The 16,595-nt window shown below is 54.3% G+C and overlaps 3 protein-coding genes across 10 annotated transcripts in view; all 3 read left to right on the forward strand.

Moving 5' to 3' along the window:
- The window catches only part of AKT2 (AKT serine/threonine kinase 2), a 47,756-nt gene extending 45,644 nt beyond the window's left edge, over positions 1-2,112 (forward strand). For all 7 annotated transcript variants that reach the window (XM_081516352.1, XM_081516353.1, XM_081516348.1 and 4 more), the window contains one exon: positions 562-2,112. In XM_081516352.1, coding sequence (XP_081372478.1) covers positions 562-641 — 80 coding nt within the window. In that variant the 3' untranslated portion in view covers positions 642-2,112. The remainder of the gene's footprint in view (positions 1-561) is intronic.
- A 5,483-nt stretch (positions 2,113-7,595) lies between these two features.
- CCNP (cyclin P) lies at positions 7,596-11,629 on the forward strand. The gene is given in 7 exon segments (XM_081516392.1): positions 7,596-7,668; positions 7,671-7,879; positions 9,293-9,382; positions 9,460-9,615; positions 10,208-10,366; positions 10,504-10,655; positions 11,392-11,629. Coding segments are annotated over 7 exon segments (1,005 nt in total). The 3' UTR covers positions 11,558-11,629.
- A 2,630-nt stretch (positions 11,630-14,259) lies between these two features.
- On the forward strand, positions 14,260-16,496 carry TTC9B (tetratricopeptide repeat domain 9B). Of its 2 annotated transcripts, none has more exons than XM_081516393.1 (3): positions 14,260-14,674; positions 15,214-15,429; positions 16,287-16,496. In XM_081516393.1, the coding sequence occupies exons 1-3, from the start codon at positions 14,260-14,262 to the stop codon at positions 16,388-16,390; spliced, it is 735 nt and encodes a 244-aa protein (XP_081372519.1). In that variant the 3' UTR covers positions 16,391-16,496. The 2 variants fall into 2 exon arrangements, with proteins under 2 accessions (XP_081372519.1, XP_081372520.1); XM_081516394.1 differs by having other exon boundaries at positions 15,247-15,429.
- The last annotated feature ends 99 nt before the right edge of the window (positions 16,497-16,595 follow it).

Genomic DNA, 16,595 nt, shown 5'->3' on the forward strand with positions numbered 1-16,595 from the left:
ATGGGTCTGGAGGGGCTCAGGGGAAATGCCTGCCTTGGACTGTGAGTCAGGGAGGGCTTCCTTGAGAAGGAGACAGGGCAGCTGAGTTCTTGGCAAAACGAATGGCACACGGGACTCCCAGAAATGGGAGCATTGCATAGGTCGGAATAGAGCAGGGAAGGACAAGCAGGAGAATCTTGGCGGCCACCTGGAGGAGTAAGGATGAGCCAGGGAAGGGTTTGAGCAGAGGAGAGGGCTTTGGAAGGTACCCTTGCCTCGGCTTCATGTGGAGGAAGGGTAGTTGAGGATGGGAGTGGTGCCCAGGGCAGAAGACTGGCCACAGAGGTCTGGGTGAGACCCTGGTATGACCGAGTCAGAGAAGCTGGGGGGATGCTCGGGAGCCTGGGTGAGCAGGCCGGGGTCCCGGCCTGGGGTGGGGCTGTGCCTGAGAGGGAGGGAGGCCTCTTAGCCTCGGTCCGCGGCCCCGTTCTCAGTCTCTGGGGGTTGCACTGTGGCCTGGCCAGGGGGCCTGGGCCCTCTCCTGGCCAGCTCTCCCCCAGCTACGTCCACCGACCCCCACAGATGACAGCCTGGGCTCACTGGAGCTGGACCAGCGGACGCACTTCCCCCAGTTCTCCTATTCGGCCAGCATCCGAGAGTGAGCAGCCGCCTGCTGCCGCCACGGGACGCACGCAGGCTGCTGCCATCACCGCCGGGGGCTTTTTCTTCTTTTTTTTTTTTTCAACTTTTTATTTTGCCTTTTTTGTTTGTGTCCCCATCCCTCACCTCCTTACCCCCATTTCCAGTTTTTCCCTCAGCCCTCTGCCAAACTCACCTCAGCGGTCCTTGCGGCCCTGCCTCCAGGATCCCATCCTGCCCTCACCTTTGTTACAGACCAGGACTCGGGAGCCTCTCCTCTGCCTGCCCAGGACCAGGCCTTTGGGCAGTGGGAGAGATTCCGGTTTTTAATCGACATAAAGCCCCCGTGAGGGGCGAAGCGTGGAGCCGCGGGGCCCGCGGGCAGCCCGCCTCCGCGCAGCTGCTCCTGTCAGAGGCTGCCTTCCTGGCCCTGTCGTCAGGCTCCGAGTGGCCTGGCGGGGGGCAGTCCAGCCCCCTCCTCCTGTGAGGGGCGAAAAAGCAATAATGTCCAGGGACCGGGGGTGGGAGAGTAGCATGGGCCTGTGGAAGCTGTGTGCAGGATAGGGGTCCAGGCTCCCTCGCGTGGACAGGGCCCGCTCTCCCCTCGGGGAACCCGGAGCGGGTGCTGCCGCCTGGCCCTGTCTTCCCCGCCCCCTCAGCTGCTCTCCTGACCCTGTGGATGAGGCAGGAGGAACACAAGAGGGGCTAGCCTCCCCACCCACCAGCCCCGTGCCTTACCAGGGCTTCCTTCCGGCCGGCCTTACCTCCTGCTGGAGCCCGGGCCTCGCCCCAGCCCCTTCCGAGGACGGGGGCCGGGGTCTCCCCCTTCTCTCTGCTTGGGACAGAGGGGCGCCAGCCTCGGCTGTTACACATCTCGCACCGAGACAGTATTGGGCCTGCCCGGCGGACTTGGGTTGAAGAGGGGGTGGGGGTGGGGGTCTGGTACGTGCCGAGGGAGGGGCCCCCTCACTCTCTCCCCCTCTCCGGGCCCCACATTCTGCAGCCTTAAGGTGAACGTGTCAGTGCTGTGGGCACTCCCGTGTGTGCCTCAGACTGTGTGTGTCTGTGGGCATCCCTGTGCATCTGGGGTGTGGATGCATGTGGGGTGTGTGTGTGTGTGCACATGTGTGTCAGGTGTGTGTGTGTGGCATGAGTGGGCTCGGACCCCGCCCCTGGCTCAAGCACTTCATCCCAAGGGGGGCGCTGGCCTAGCAGGGGAGCCACGCCTGGGGTCCACTTGTTGCCCTGACTCCCCTGCCCCCCAACATCTCTGGGTGTTTGGACTTTAGTTTTTGTGGTTTTGCTCTCCCCACCCCACCTCCTGTAGGTAGTTCACAGAGAGACATTCTGGGGTGGGGCAGGGGTGGGTTGGGGTGGGTGGGGTTCTTTTTTCCTGTGTGTGTATGTCATTAATCTGACAATTCTCCTCCTCCCACTGGCCTGTCCCCATCTCCTCGTATTTGTACGGTACAAGCAATAAAGACACTCATTTCAGACTGGGGCCCACCACCCCGGCCTTTCCTTGCTTCCTGAGTCCAGCCCTTGGCACCGGCTGCCTCCTGCTCCCATTGCTCTGGTCACGGCCTGTTGAGCTGTGAGGTGGGGAAGCAGGTGGAGGAGGCACCTGGGGTGCTCAAGCTCAGGTTGAGGGTGGGGGTTACTTGGTGGGAGGAGCTGGTGAAGAGTTGGTGGAAGGTGCCTGGACTGAGGGTACAGTGAACAGAGCCCATTCCGGTCCCCCAGGAACTGCTTAGGCAAAAAGAGGTGGGGTGGAGAGATGGGTGGAAAAGCTGCGAGGGGTCAGGGTGGAAGGGCTGGGCCCTGGGAGCCAATGTGGGAGGGAGTGGACTCATTTCCTAGAAGGGGGCACCGCCTGCACACGCCTTCTCATTTATGGCCCCCAATTCCGAAAAAGTGAAGTCACTCAGTCGTGTCTGACTCTTTGTGACCCCATGGACTGTAGCCTGCCAGGTGTTCCTCCATCCATGGGATTTTCAAGGCAACAGTGCTGGAATGGGTTGCTATTTCCTTCTCCAGGGGATCTTCCTGACCCAGGGATTGAACCCGGGTCTCCCGCGTTGTAGGCAGACGCTTTACCGTCTGAGCCACCAGCGAAGTCACTTTTCTGATACAAAGCCATTAGAGGATCAGTGGGATGTGTGATGGCTGTCAACCGGGGGCACCTCAGGTGGGTTCATAACCCTCAGGGCTCTGCGCCCCTCTGGCGCCTGGCCCTTTAATCCTGGAGCTCCCGTGCTCAAATCATTCCTTGCAGCCCCTGGGTCAGGGTTGTCCCTGCTGAGCCCTGGCACAGGTGAATTTAATGTCAGATGTTGCCAGAAGGTGTTGGCCTTCACATACCTGGAGTCTTTGAAGGCGTAAATGAGGGTAGAGAAAAATATCAGATCCTACAAAAAAGAGGTTCTGTTTTCTAATTTTATACGAATGTTATTATTGAGCTATAAAAGTGTCCTGGTGGCCATATGAGAAACGGCAGAGAGGCTTATAAAAAGCCCTTTAATAGCAACTACACTCTGATAAAAAGAATTTTTTTTTTTTTTTTAAAGTCTTCTACTCTCCCTTCTGGTGCAGCCCCTGGAGGTGACCAGTGCCCGTTTCTTGTCACACCACACTGTCAGTCAGACCTCTGTGTGGGTCCAACCCACGTCTACCTCAGCCAGTTAGCCCTTGTCTCCTGTCCACGGACAGGCTCCCAGAGGCTGCTCAGCTGCCACCCTCCATTGAACATATCCCCTTAGACGTAGTGGTGCTTCTTATTTCACTGGCAGAACTTTTCCCAAAGCAGTTTAGAGGGAAGAGTTTAAGTAAAATTTCATCAATTATGAAAATTAACTTTTGAATAGGTTGATCTTTTGTCATGTGCATGTAGACAGTTTCACAAGTTTTGTGAGAGGAGGAGGAAAGTCAGAACCACCCCTGGCCTTGAGCACTTGTGCAGTCATTCTGGCCCTCACGTCACCCCTGTGCCTATGATGTCAAGCCACTGGGCTCCATCCTGCCGCATCTTAGCCGCCTCCTGCCAGTGTACCAACACCAGTAGGCCATGCTGGGTCGTTGGTAGAAACGAGATCCTTTGTCAGCTCCTGTTTTGCATCTGAGGGACTCTTTGTGGACACTGTTGTCACACCTCCAGCCGCTTCACAAACTTTTTCTCCGGGTGGAGCTGACTCAGCTGCCCCCCAGTGACAAACATTTACTTGGTTTCCAGTTTGTTTGCTGCTGTCAGCAATAATGTCATAAACCTCAGTGTAACGATCCATCTTGCTGCGCTTGTGCTTTTTAAGTTTTTGTGGCCTACATTCTAGAGTTGCTGTATTCTAATACATGTCAGATAGCTTTTCCCCAAAGTGTAGCCATTCAAGTATTTTAAACTTTAATTTTGAAGTAACCGCGGGTCCTTTGAAAACTTTTGAAACTTTCAAAATTAGTACCACAGTGATTCTAGGACTGGAGCAGGAAATGTTCGAGATGAATTCAGAGCATCTTGTGCTTGAACATAAGGACCTGCTGAAACCAAAACCTCACTGATGGGGCATGTGAAGGGGCATGGGAGCCAAGGGGGAAGAGCCCCCAGTGGCCACAGCTGAAAGCAATTTGAGCAGCAATAAATAGCGTAATACTGGGTTACACCCAAGGGGTAAAATAAATGAGTCTGTGCTGATAGAAGTGACAGTATGGCAAGAGACATACCCGCACAGACTTGCAGATAATTTCTATAAATACTCTGCCTTCAAGGAGGGGAAACATGACCCCACCCCCACCCCATTCCTCTGATACGGGCTGCAAAGACACTTCCAAAGTACAGTGTGAAAAGTGGGGGAAGGCAACTTTTCATTGGAGAAAGTGAAACTATGTCAGCCAGGTGATCAAGGTCAACATCACAGTGGTGGATCCACGTGGGCATTGTGTGCCTTTGATAGGCGATTAGAATGTTACTTTACCCCTGGGCTCTTTCTCCCTAAAACACATACTCTCGATCTAATAGAAAATAGCCACCAGAAAAATTGTAGTTGAGTGATGTTCTGCAAAAGACCTGACCACGGGTTCTTAGAACTGTCAAGGTTCCAAAAGGAACCGTCAACCAAAAGAAGCCAATGGGGTCCTAGGACAGCAAAGACACTAGGTAAAAATTAAGAAAGTCCAAAGAGTGCATGGGTTTGATAATACTGTGTCCATATTGGCTTACTAAATTGTTACAGACCACACTAAAGTATTCATAGGGGAAAGTGGGTATGGGGTATTTGGGAACTCTTTCCTCTTTACAACTTTGCATGAATGTCCAAAGTTTTATTTTTAAAAAGTACAAAGAATTTTCACCTGCCCTTCATGCAGGTTCCCCGTGACATCCTGCATTGACTTCACCCCTATATACTTATATGTCTGTCCCCATACCAGAACAGTCTCTTAACCACAGTCCAGTTACCAAAGTTCAGAAGTTAACATTGAGACAACGCTTTTCTCTTGGCCCTTAATCAGATTTTCATTAATGATCACATTAGGGTCCCTGAATACAAAAGAAAGTAAGTCCCAGCCAATGACTCAGTCCAGACTTAACATGTTGCGTTTCCATTGTCTGGTTTGAAGCTTACAGGACAGTTATTTTGCAGTGTGCCTGTGCTCAGTCGCTTCAGTCATGTCTGACTCCGCAGCCCCATGGACTGTGGCCCACCAGACTCCTCTGTCCGTGGGATTCCCCAAGCAAGAATACTGGAGTGGGTTGCCATACCCTCTTCTGGGGAATCTTCCTGGCCCAGGGATCGAACCTGTCTCCTGCGTTACAGGCAAATCCTTTACCCACTGAGCCACCTGGGAAGCCCAGTTGTTTTGCAGAATGTTTCTTGATCAGGGTTTGTTGCCTGATGTTTCTTTGTGGTTATATGTAAGCTATTTTTGAAAGAACTTCCTTGAAATGAGGTGCCCTTCTTGGTACATCCTATCAGGAGGTACATAGGCAATCTGTTCTGTTTCTGGTGATGACTGATTCCTCAGTTAAGGTGTCTGTCAGATTTTGCCTCTGTAAAGTTACTCCTTTCCCCTTGTAGTAATTTTGTTACAGCATATGTCATTTTATTGTGCTTCACTTTATTGTGCTTTGCAGAGACTGCTTTTTTTTTTTTTTTTACAAATTGATAGTTTGTGGCAACCCTATGTTTTCAGATGATAGTTGGCATTTTTTTTCAATAAAGTATTTTAAAATTAAGGTATGCACATTTTTTCTCTAGACATAATACTGTTGCACACAACAGACTACAATAGTGTACACAACTTTTACATACACTAGGAAACCAAACAAAATTTGTGTGACTCACTTTATTGCAATATTTGCTTTCCTGAGGTGGTCTAGAACCAAACCTGCACTACCTCTGAGGTCTGCCTCCCACTGCGTAGAGGTCCTCTGAACATGTACATATCCGGGTTCTCATCCGGTTTGGACGACAGGAATGGCAAGTGCGAAAGTTCTGAGGCAGGCAGGTGTCTGATGTGTTTGGGGAACATAAAGACAGAGTGTCTCAAGGAGTGAAGGCATAGGCAAAGTAGAAGGAAATGAGGTTAAACAGGTAACTGGGCCAAAAGCACCTTGGGCCCAAGGTAAGATGTTTGAGTTTTAAGTATGATAGGAAGCCAATGGTCCAGCATCTCAGTTGTTTACTTTTCCCGCCTCACTGACCTCTCAGTGCCTGAAAATAGCAAGCTCTCCTACCTCAGGGTCTTTCTCATGCTTCCCACCCCCCACCCCCCCGCTTCCCCCCACACACTTGGAACATTCTGTCCTCTATCTGCATTTCTGGCTCCTCTTACAGGTTTCAGTTTCAACATAACCTCCTCAGAGAGGCCCTTCCTGTCTGCTCACTCATTCATTCAACAAATATTTATGCACTGACACTGGCAAGCCTCCTTGAGGCACTGAGCATACAGCAATGGAAACAAAAACTAGATAAGCCCTGCCCTCATGGGGTTCACAGTCTAGTCAGGAGGGAGACAATAAATAAGGCAGGAAGTGCTAAGGTAAGAGTACATGCATAGAATGGGAACAGGAAATGCTCAGGATGTCACTTTTCACGGAGAAGGAGGCATCTGAGGAAACACTTTGCAGGAAGTGAAGGATCTCTGAGGGAGGAGGTTCCAGATAGAGGGGACAGCCAGTGCAAAGGCCCTGAGGTAGAATTGTGGGTGTGGGTGAGGCTGAGCCAGGAAGCCAGTGTGATGGGAGAGGAGTGAGTGAGGGGGATAGGCGATGGGCTCGAAGATATGTTTGGGGGTGGGAAGATAATATAGGGCCTCCTGGACTCAACTTGAGGGCTATGGGAGCCCACAATGTTTTGAACAGAGGCAGAGCATGATCTGATGTATTGGGGCGGGGGGTGTCACAGCGTCGTTTCCGGCTGCACAGTGGGTGGCGATTGTGGAGGGAAGAGCAGTGAAGAGGCCACTGCACTAACCCAGACCAATGGTCGGTGACTCGTGAGGATCAGCTCCCCTGGAAGCTGTGGATTTGGTAAAGGCAGCGACCACGGGCTCATCCCTGAATACCCACCACAGGGGACAGAGGCCTTCTATCAATATTTGTTACATGATTTTGTAGCTCCCGTGCCTTGAGCTTTTAAGGTTTTAATCCCTGTGCTGGACATTTAACAATCTTACAAATTCCTCAGGACCACTGTGTTGGGTAAGTTTTGAAATCCCTACTTTATCTCTGAGGAGAGTGAGGCTCACAGGGCCTGCTTCTGATCATATAGTAAGTAGCAGAAAGAGGGTTTGAGCCATCTGCCTGACCTTAAGAGTTTGGATGGGGCAGAGCCAGCCTATGTAGCATTTCGTCTTTGCCTCTGCACCTGCCCAGGTGAAGCGTGCTCAGCACGCACGCGCCCACACGCATTTAAAGCACCTGTCGCGGGTCCTCCGCTCCAGCAGGAAGAGGCGGGCGCTTGTCTTGACCCTTGACGCCAGCCCGAAGGATGCTGGTGAGCTACAGGAGCCAGGTTCCCGCCTCCCGGCTTGGGCCTCTCTCCAGGCTCTTGATCCCAGCCCCTTCCCCTTGCAGAGTTCAAACGCCTCCCTCGACCCAGAGCCTCGGAGCACCTCAATCCCTGACGGCTTCCCGGCGGGCAGGAGCGTCTCCCCAGGACGCCCGGAGAGGCCCCCGGTGCCGTGCGCGCCGCCGGGGCTGGAGGAGGCTCTGAGCGCGCTGGGGCTGGAGGGAGAACGTGAGTACGCTGGGGACATCTTCGCCGAAGTCATGGTGAGTGGGGGTGGGGTGGGGTGGGGTGGGGGGGACACTCGTGGACCAGCGGGCTTTGGGCAACTCTAGGGCTGCCCATATCCCTGGAGGGCAGCAGAGGTGATGTTCGGGTTGGAGGAAGCCAAAGCTGACTCTCTCGCCCAACACCCACTCAACAAGTCTTCCCTAACTCCCACCTCACCAGCCTCTCACGTCACTTCCCGCTGACTTTGCAGCTTTTATACCGCTGCCACCTACAACTTCTTGGCCTTTTTCTCTTGCACTGTACCTGTGCGGAATGCCCTTTCCCAGCATCGCCAGCTGTTTGCAGCCCTTCCTTTGGTACTGCATAGTCCGTCACATTGACCCACTTATCAGTTATTCAGTGAGTTATTAACAAATGTTTCTGAGCATGTTCTAGGCACTGAGGATGCTGTGATGGACAACACGAGACAGTCGGCTTCAGTGAGCAGAGACAAACAAGCACATGTAGGCGATAATTTCAGAAGGGCCACAAAAACCAAAACACAGGCTATGGTTGTCCACAGATATTGTCTGAGACAGGCGTTGCCAGAAGAAATACTGAAGGGCTGCATTTATTTAACATCTTGTGAGCATCTCTCCCATGCCAGGGTCTCTGTTAGGAACCAAGATACAGCTGTGATCGGGACAAAAATCCCTGCCCTGCTGGCAGTCTAGTGGAGCAAAAAGATAAAACTTTGAAGTAAACACCAGATATCTCCAGGCTGAAAATCCTAAGAGGAAAATAAAGCAATGAGATAGAGATGATAGGGTGCATGAAAAAGTACAGAAAAAGTCGAGGAAATTTTAGCTGAGACTGGAAGGACTGAGAAGTCAGAAATGCAAGGAGTGGGGAATGACCATTTCAGCTGGCACATAAGTGCAAAGGCCCTGAGGTAGGAATGAGGTTGGCACAGTCCAGGACCAAAAGAAGTAGCTTAAGTGTGGGTTTTGGGGGGAGAGAGGGGATAGGTGATGCTGGAGCAGGGCCGGAGCCAGAGCAATTAGGATTTTCTCTTAAGGGTACTGAAAGCCACGGAAGGGTTTTAAGCTGGGGAGTTCCTTGGTCAGATTTATACTTTAGAAAGACCCTCTGGGTGCTCTGAGGAGGATGGGTTGAGGGTTGGTGACTAAGACTGGAGTCGGGGAACCCAGGAGAAGATGCTCAGTAATGAAGTCCTGTGGCCTTGGGGGCTAGACTGGAGAGCTGGAAAGTGAGGCGTCCAGAACAAAGTCCAGGGTTCTAGATGGGGACACCCAAGAGGAGTGTATTCGGAGGAGACGTTGGAGGCCAGTTTGTATGTGGCACTCGTGACGTCCAACTGATGCGAGATTAGGGCACCCAGGGCTGGAGCCTGGGAGGGAAGCCAAGGCACAGGTGTGGAGACTGAGGCCGTCCTTGCCCGACCGCAGGTGTGCCGCGCGCTGCCCCAGAGGGCCCTGCCCCGCACCGTGACCCCGGAGATGCGCGCGCTAGTGGTGGACTGGCTGGTTCAGGTGCACGTACGTAACCGGGAGGGGGCAGGGAGGGGCCTGCGTAGCAGTCTAGAACCTTGGTGCTCACTCGCGCCCCTCCCCAGGAGTACCTGGGTCTAGCGGGGGACACGCTCTACCTGGCCGTGCACCTGCTTGATTCCTATTTGCGCGCGGGCCGAGTGCGCCTACATCGCTTGCAGCTGTTGGGCATGGCCTGCCTGTTCGTGGCGTGCAAAGTGGAAGAGTGCGTGCTTCCCGAGGTACTTCCGGGGCGGGGCTTGGGAGGGTGGAGCCCTTCCTCTCCGCCTCACAGATTAAATGCCTAGTGTGTGCCAAGCAAGCACTTTACCTAGTCTTGGAATCCCAGTATGTCTCTATGTGGTAGAGGCTACCAATGTGTCCTTTTAACAGAGGAAGAGACTGAGGCCCAGAGAGAGGAAGACATTTGCCAGAAGAAAAGCATTTGGTACTTGGACTCAGTCTTGAGTAGTTCCAGTAGCTGTAGTCCTTGAGTATAGTTAACATGCATAAACTCAGTGCCTTATCAGAACTGCCTGGTGAAGTAGGAAGTCATATCTCCGTTTTATGTGAAGACACTGAATCTCAGAGAGCTTCAGTGGATGTCCATGTCAGACAGTGAGTAAACGGTAGGGTTTGAGGTCAGGAACCCAAGTCTATCTGGCTGTGAAGCCTCTGCTTTCCGTGACTTCCAGACAGCAAATCAATGGCCCCATTTTACAGACCAGGAAACGGAGGTCCAGAACGGGGATTGAAACGATCCCAGGCGCTCAAGTGCAGAGATTAACGAGCTAGGGTCCAAGATTTCCCCACCTCCCCCCCCCCAATTCCCAGCCCTCCTCCCTCTGTCTCCTGGGCGCTGGCTCCTTCTCGCGGGCCGAGCTTCTGCGCGCGGAGCGCCGCATCTTGAGCCGCTTGGATTTCCGGCTGCACCACCCAGGCCCGCTACTTTGCCTCGGGTTGCTTGCTGCGCTGGCCCAGAGCGGCCCCCAGGTGCAAGGGGCAGGAGCCCGGCGCGGCCTCGTGGGTAGGGGCGTGGCGTGGCCTGTGCGGGTGGGCGCGGCCTGTGCGGGCGTGGCGTGGCCTCGAGAGTAGGGTGTGCCCTGACGCGTTCCCCGCCGAAACTGCAGGTGTTGCTACTGGCCACTTACTTCTTGGAGCTGTCTCTGCTAGAGGCCGAAGCCGCAGGGTGGGAGCCGGGTCGCCGTGCAGCTGCGGCGCTGAGCTTGGCTCACCGGGTGCTCGACGGAGCGGGTTCCGGGCCCGAGCCGGCGCTTTACAGGTATGGCTGCTGTGGAGGGTCTCTGTGGCTGCAGGGCCTCCCTTCTTTGTCGCCATCTTTACCGCCTCCGAGAATATAAACAATTATATGGGGGCGGGGCTAGACTTGTTTCCTGAGTGCGAGAGAGAATGGGGTGACTGCCTAGTCTGGGTGGTCCCATTTGCTTTTCTCTGGAGGTGTCTCAAAGAATGGGGTGTTTGTACAGATTTGGGGGCCCTTAACCTCGTCCCAGGGTGAAAAATAGGATTTCCTCAGGCTCAGAAGATGCTCTAACTGCTTTTCAGAGTTGCGAATGAGGGGTCTGCCAGCCTCGAATTCCCCAACTCTCCTCCTGGCCGCGAATGGGATGACCCTTTAGCTGCTCGAACCCCCTCAGAGTTAACTGTGCCACCGCGGGGCAGAGTGATCATCTTTTCCTCCAGCCCGTGCCCCTGGGGTAGAGCTGGATGTCTGTCTGTCCACCCTCAGCCCCACTCCTTCCCTCTCCGCGGGTCCTGGCTCTCCCGTAGCGGCGCCCTGAGGGCAGAACAGAGGGTCCGCCCCTCAGCCCCCCTCCAGTCGCTCTAGATGATGGGTGGCGTGTCCGACCCCGAGAGAGCCCCTGAGTAGCCCCCGGGGACCCAAGTCAGCTTGTCTTCTCAGTCTCGAGCCCCAAGCTCCGAGGACAGGTCGTGTCCTGTCCCCCGGCCCCCCGCTATTCTTGCCCCACCTCCGTTTCTCCTTCTCTCCGCCGCAGCCGAGCGGAACTGGGCCCGCTCGAGCCGTGCATGGTCCGCGCTGCGCTCCGAGGCCCCGCGCCCGGCCGCGCCGCAGTCTTCCTCAAGTACGCGCGGCCCCAGCGCCAGGGCACCAGCCTCGCCGCCGCCTGCCTGCTCCGCCACTCCCTACCGGGGCCTCCCTGAGCCCGGAGACCCCAGCAAAAAGGACTCTCTTTGTGCGTCGGTTTCCCACTTCAATAAAAAAGTTTTTATTCCGAGCGCTGTCTATCCTCAGTGGTCAAATTCTGGCCCTTCTCTCGTTTTTGATTGGTCACTTCCGGGCCTCCCACTCACCTGATTGGATGTTCTCACCGAGTCCCTAATGGCTGCTGGGAGACGCGATGAGAGTTCTGGATTACGCCGCCAGGGGGCACTGGCGGGCTTCCACTAGTGCCGCTGAGCGGGGAAAAACGCGGATCTCAAACGCAAATACTTGGGAGAGTTAGAGACGCCGAGAGGAAAATAGCAACGCGAGCTAATGAACCTCGGTCTCCGGGTTGGGGAGAAGCTAGGAAGAAGGGCGACTGTGAGAAACTGAGAATGCCTGTCCTAGTCATGAAGAATGTCACCTTGATGGTGCCAGGTTTTCAGATTTCGTTCGTAAGGGAAGTTGAAAATCTGCGGTTCCATAAATATCTCTGCTCTTATATGTTGGCAACTAATTCAGTATTTTTAACGGTTGCACAAATCCAACACATCACATATACTGACCTGCGAGGGTCATCAGTTTGTGATCATATGGGCCTTGGATAGCAAGAGTTTGTTAAATGTGGTCTGATTTATTTAACCTCTGAAGTGCCACAGTGTCAGTGGGTATAATTATAGTACCGACCTCATGGTGGTGTGATGAGGACGTAAGTTAACATAAACATAAAACTTTAGGACCGTGCCTGACACCTCGTAGGTATTGTGAAACTACTAGCACTGCATCCTAGCAGAACTGTGAGCTAGTACAGTTGTCCCCTCTTTCTATTGAGCCTGTAGCACTCAGACATTAGTAGGTTTGCTCAGAAAATAGTTGTTATGAATCAGTGGGTTTCCACGTTTTTAATTAAAAACATGCCCGAGGTGCAGAAAGGTGACTGATGCTGTTCTGGAAATCAGTCTCTGGAATACTCGACTCTTAACCAAGCCTAGGTTTGGAGGTGCTGAGAGGAGGAAGTTTTCACCACTGAGGTGTTCAAGTTTGGAGGATCAAGGAGAGACTCAGTACAATAAAATATAGAAATGCAGTTGGAATGAGAGGTTGTCATGTTCAGGTTTGAGTCTGTTGGGTGGGAACTGCCATGGGAAAGGGAGGGGACAGTGGAAATGCAGGGTTGGTGCTTGGGAATGAGACCCAGGCTAGGGTCTTGGTGGGGGTGGTAATGGTGCTATACATAGTTATTCATTGACTCATTCATTCCACAACTATTCGTGAGTATGCCAGCACTTCCATGGTGCTCCAGTGGTTAAGAATCCACCTTACAACGCAGTCAATGCCAAGTCGACCCCTGGTCGGGGAAGTAAGATCCCTCATGCCTCAAAGCAACTGTGCCCACACACTGCAGCTAGAGAGTCCATGTGCCATAAGGAAATATCCTGCATGCTGCAACTAAGACCCGATGGAGCCAAATAAAATAAGTGAAACTAGTTTATGTGGACGCTGACTCAGAGTCAGGAACTTACAATCACATATCTCACAGTCTCAAGAACGATAAGGAACACTGGCTGCTATTTGGTCATTACTCTACCAGGCCCCGTGCTACATGCTTTACCTACATAACATGATTCAGCTCCTACAGCTACTCGGGAGTCAGCTCACTTGTTACCTCCATGTTACACAGAAGGAAAGTGGAGGAAGACCGAGGAGCTTAATCAAGGTCTCAGCACTGAGTAAGCAGCTAAGGAGGGTTGAAGGACAATCATTCACTGTTTTTCTCTCAAAAATCTCTCATGTGTTTCTTTCCCTGTGCATTTTTTATTACTGTGATCCTCATGCTGCACTGTCACGTGACTGCTTTCTCAGTTTTTTCTACCCAGACAGTGAGTTAGATGAGGGCAAGAAACAGATCTCTCTTGTTCATCGAGTTCTCCCCTCCTTCGGGAAGTCTTCACTCACCATCTCAGCCTATGCCAGGTGCCTCCTGTGGGCCCTCAGAGCTTGTTGTGTTTCCCCCATTCCAGCCCCGGCCGCTCTGCCTCTATCTCCCAGGCTAGCCCACTCGGGGCTGCCACTGTCTGATCACCTGTCTGTCTCCTCACTTGCCTAGGAACCCAGTGAGGGTAGAATCTGAGGTGTTCTCAGTCCCTGCTATGTCCCAGCATCACCCAGTCCCAGAATTGGGCACAGAAAGATATCAGTCAATATTTGTTTGTTGCATAGATAAACGAGTGTGTTCCACAGTTGCTATCATAGTTCTATGTTACTGATGAGGATACAGAATCACAGGTAATTTAGGTGATTTGTCCAAGTCAACAACGAGTGAGAAAATAAGCAGGAATTTGAATCTGGGCAGCTTGAATCCATGGCCTGTGTTCTTATCCAGCTGTGCCAGATGCCCACAAGTCTGAAAACCAGCTTTCCACGAGGTTATCTTCCTGCTCTTTTCCCCAGACTTGTTCTTTCTTTCTAGAAAGGTTCGGGAGCTTTGGGCATAGGGGAGGAGAGCAAAGCAGCAGGGTGGGGAAGGTAAGAGGAGTGGGAAGAAGGGTTTTGAAGAGAGTGGGGTTTTGAGGGGTTTCTCTAGACCCATAGGGGGCAGCCGGAGTCAGCTGTCGGAGGTGCGGGGGCGGGGAAAGGGTGGGGACCAGCCCCGCGGGGGGCGATGCGGTAGCTGCAGCGGCGGCCGCAGGAGTTTCCCACAATGCAGCGCGGCGCGCTGTCCCCGGTGCTGATGCTCAGCGCTGCCCCGGAGCCTCCGCCGCGCCCGCCTCCCGCCCTTTCCCCGCCGGGCCCCAGCCCCCGCCATGGGTCGGCTCGGTCCAGTCCTACCCCAGAGGCGTCGGGAGCCCTGGGTGCGGCGCTCGACAGCAGCCTGCGGGCCGCCGTGGCGTTTAAGGCGGAGGGTCAGCGCTGCTACCGGGAGAAGAAGTTCCGGGAAGCCATCGGCAAGTATCATCGAGCGCTGCTGCAGCTGAAGGCGGCGCAGGGAGCCCGCCCTGGAGGCCTGCCCGCCCCTACCCCCGGGCCCGCCACCAGCCCCGGGCCAGCCCGCCTCAGCGAGGAGCAGCGGCGCCTGGTGGAGAACACAGAGGTGGAATGTTACGACTCTCTCACGGGTATGGCCGTCGGGGAGCGCAGAGGGTGCCTATGTGAGAGGGGCGGGACGTGAGAGGCACTCCTCAAGCCTTGGGGTGGGGGCTGGGGGCTTGAAGGGGTTAGGGCTGGGGTCTGTGAGGTGGGGGAAGAACTAAGAACTTGGTTAGAGAGAGGCGCTGGGAGTCTAGGGGACCACAGGGATGGAAGGAGCTGGGATGCAGGAAATGGGCTTTGGGCTGCCACCTGCGAATCTCAGGTGAGAAAAACTTACCCTGGAGGAGCCATTCAAGGACCCATCCCTCGCCACCTGTGAGATCGCCCTTAGTACTCTTGCTAACAGACACCTCCCAGCTAAGCAAGCTCTGAGAGACCAGCTCTGTGTTTTTCGCGCCCTCTAGCGGCGGCGCAGATTGATTCTGTCTTGATTGGTCAGAAGCTTTGCGTTCCCCGGTGGCCCGAGCAAGCCTGTAGGCTGGGCTCCGTCGTCTGAAAGGGAAGGGGTTCTCTAGAGCCTGAAGGCCAGGCTCCTTGCGATCAGCTGAGGCCTCGGTGTCGACAGGCTGTGAGAGCACCAGTCCTGGTGCTCCCGCAGCCTGCCTCCTGCAGTCGGAGCTGGTGAACTATGAGCGGGTGCGCGAGTACTGTCTCAAGGTCCTGGAGAAGCAGCAGGGCAATTTCAAGGCTACCTACCGCGCCGGCATTGCCTTCTACCACCTGGGCGACTATGCACGCGCCTTGCGCTACCTGCAGGAGGCCCGCAGCCGGGAGCCCACAGGTGAGGGGCGGGGTGGGAGCAAGCGAGGTTGGGAGAGAGGAGGAAACAAGGGAAGGAGGGTGAGGCCAGAGCGGCTTCAGGGAGTGCTGTGTCCCCTACCCCACGTCCACGCTACCCATCTACTCCTTACACACACACTCGTCCACTCACCTGTCGTTCCTGACATTCACCCAACCACCTCTCATCTCTTCGGTCATTAACACGCCCTGATACCTTCCGTTCACCTATTCAGCCACTTTCCTAGCCACTCACAACCTCCCCCCCCAATCTGCATTTACCCCTCCCCCCTCAAACTCATTCACCTGCTCACTAACCCATTCACACACTCACCTATTTATTCACCTTTTCTGGCAACGCCAGAAAATTAGCAAGGGGAGGGGTTGGCAGTCCCGGAGGCTTGTTCCTTGCCCCGTGGTAAATCATAGAGTGTGTGTGTGTATGTGTGTGTGCACGTGCACGCACATATGGGGTGGGGGAGACACAAGACTCAGTTCTGTATTAATCACCAATGAAGTAGGAGCACAACAGGTGCATGGACCAGGGTGTGGGATGAGTTTTCCTGCTAAGGGGTTTGGAGAAAACACACTTCCTGCAGTGTCACTGGAGGGTGAGAAGTGCGACAGGAGTCTCTGAGCTCAGGCATGCCTGGCTGAGGGCACAACAGATACGAAAGTATGGAGGTGTGACACGTCCTGCTCTGCCTGCTTGGCTGGGGCTTTGGGAGAAGGGCTCTGGCGACATGGGCTGTGTGGGGGAGCCAGTGGAGGATGGGGGCCATGACGTATGAGCCAAGGTGGTGCAGCTGTCACCTGCTGCCCCAGGACACACAGATAATGCCCTGCCCGCCTCCCCTGCAGACACCAACGTCCTGCGCTACATCCAGCTGACTCAGCTCAAGATGAACCGCTGCAGCCTCCAGCGGGAAGACAGTGGGGCCGGGACTCGGGACGTCGTTGGCTGAGGCCAACCTGGGGGGGACTGCCCCTATCCCCCCACCCCATCTCACCTCACCATGTAACTTCCCCTGACTCGTGTTCTCTGGTAAAGCACCCGTCACTGGTGCCCATAACCTCTTTCCGTGGTATTCTTGTGGGGCCCGGGAGGGGACAAGGGCCTAGGCTACACCCCCTGGACTCAGAAATCCAAAGAGGCCCAGGAGGGAACAA

Source organism: Giraffa tippelskirchi, chromosome 7 (assembly GCF_054371585.1).
Source record: "Giraffa tippelskirchi isolate mGirTip1 chromosome 7, T2T-mGirTip1v1.2.pri, whole genome shotgun sequence".
Lineage (NCBI taxonomy): Eukaryota > Metazoa > Chordata > Mammalia > Artiodactyla > Giraffidae > Giraffa > Giraffa tippelskirchi.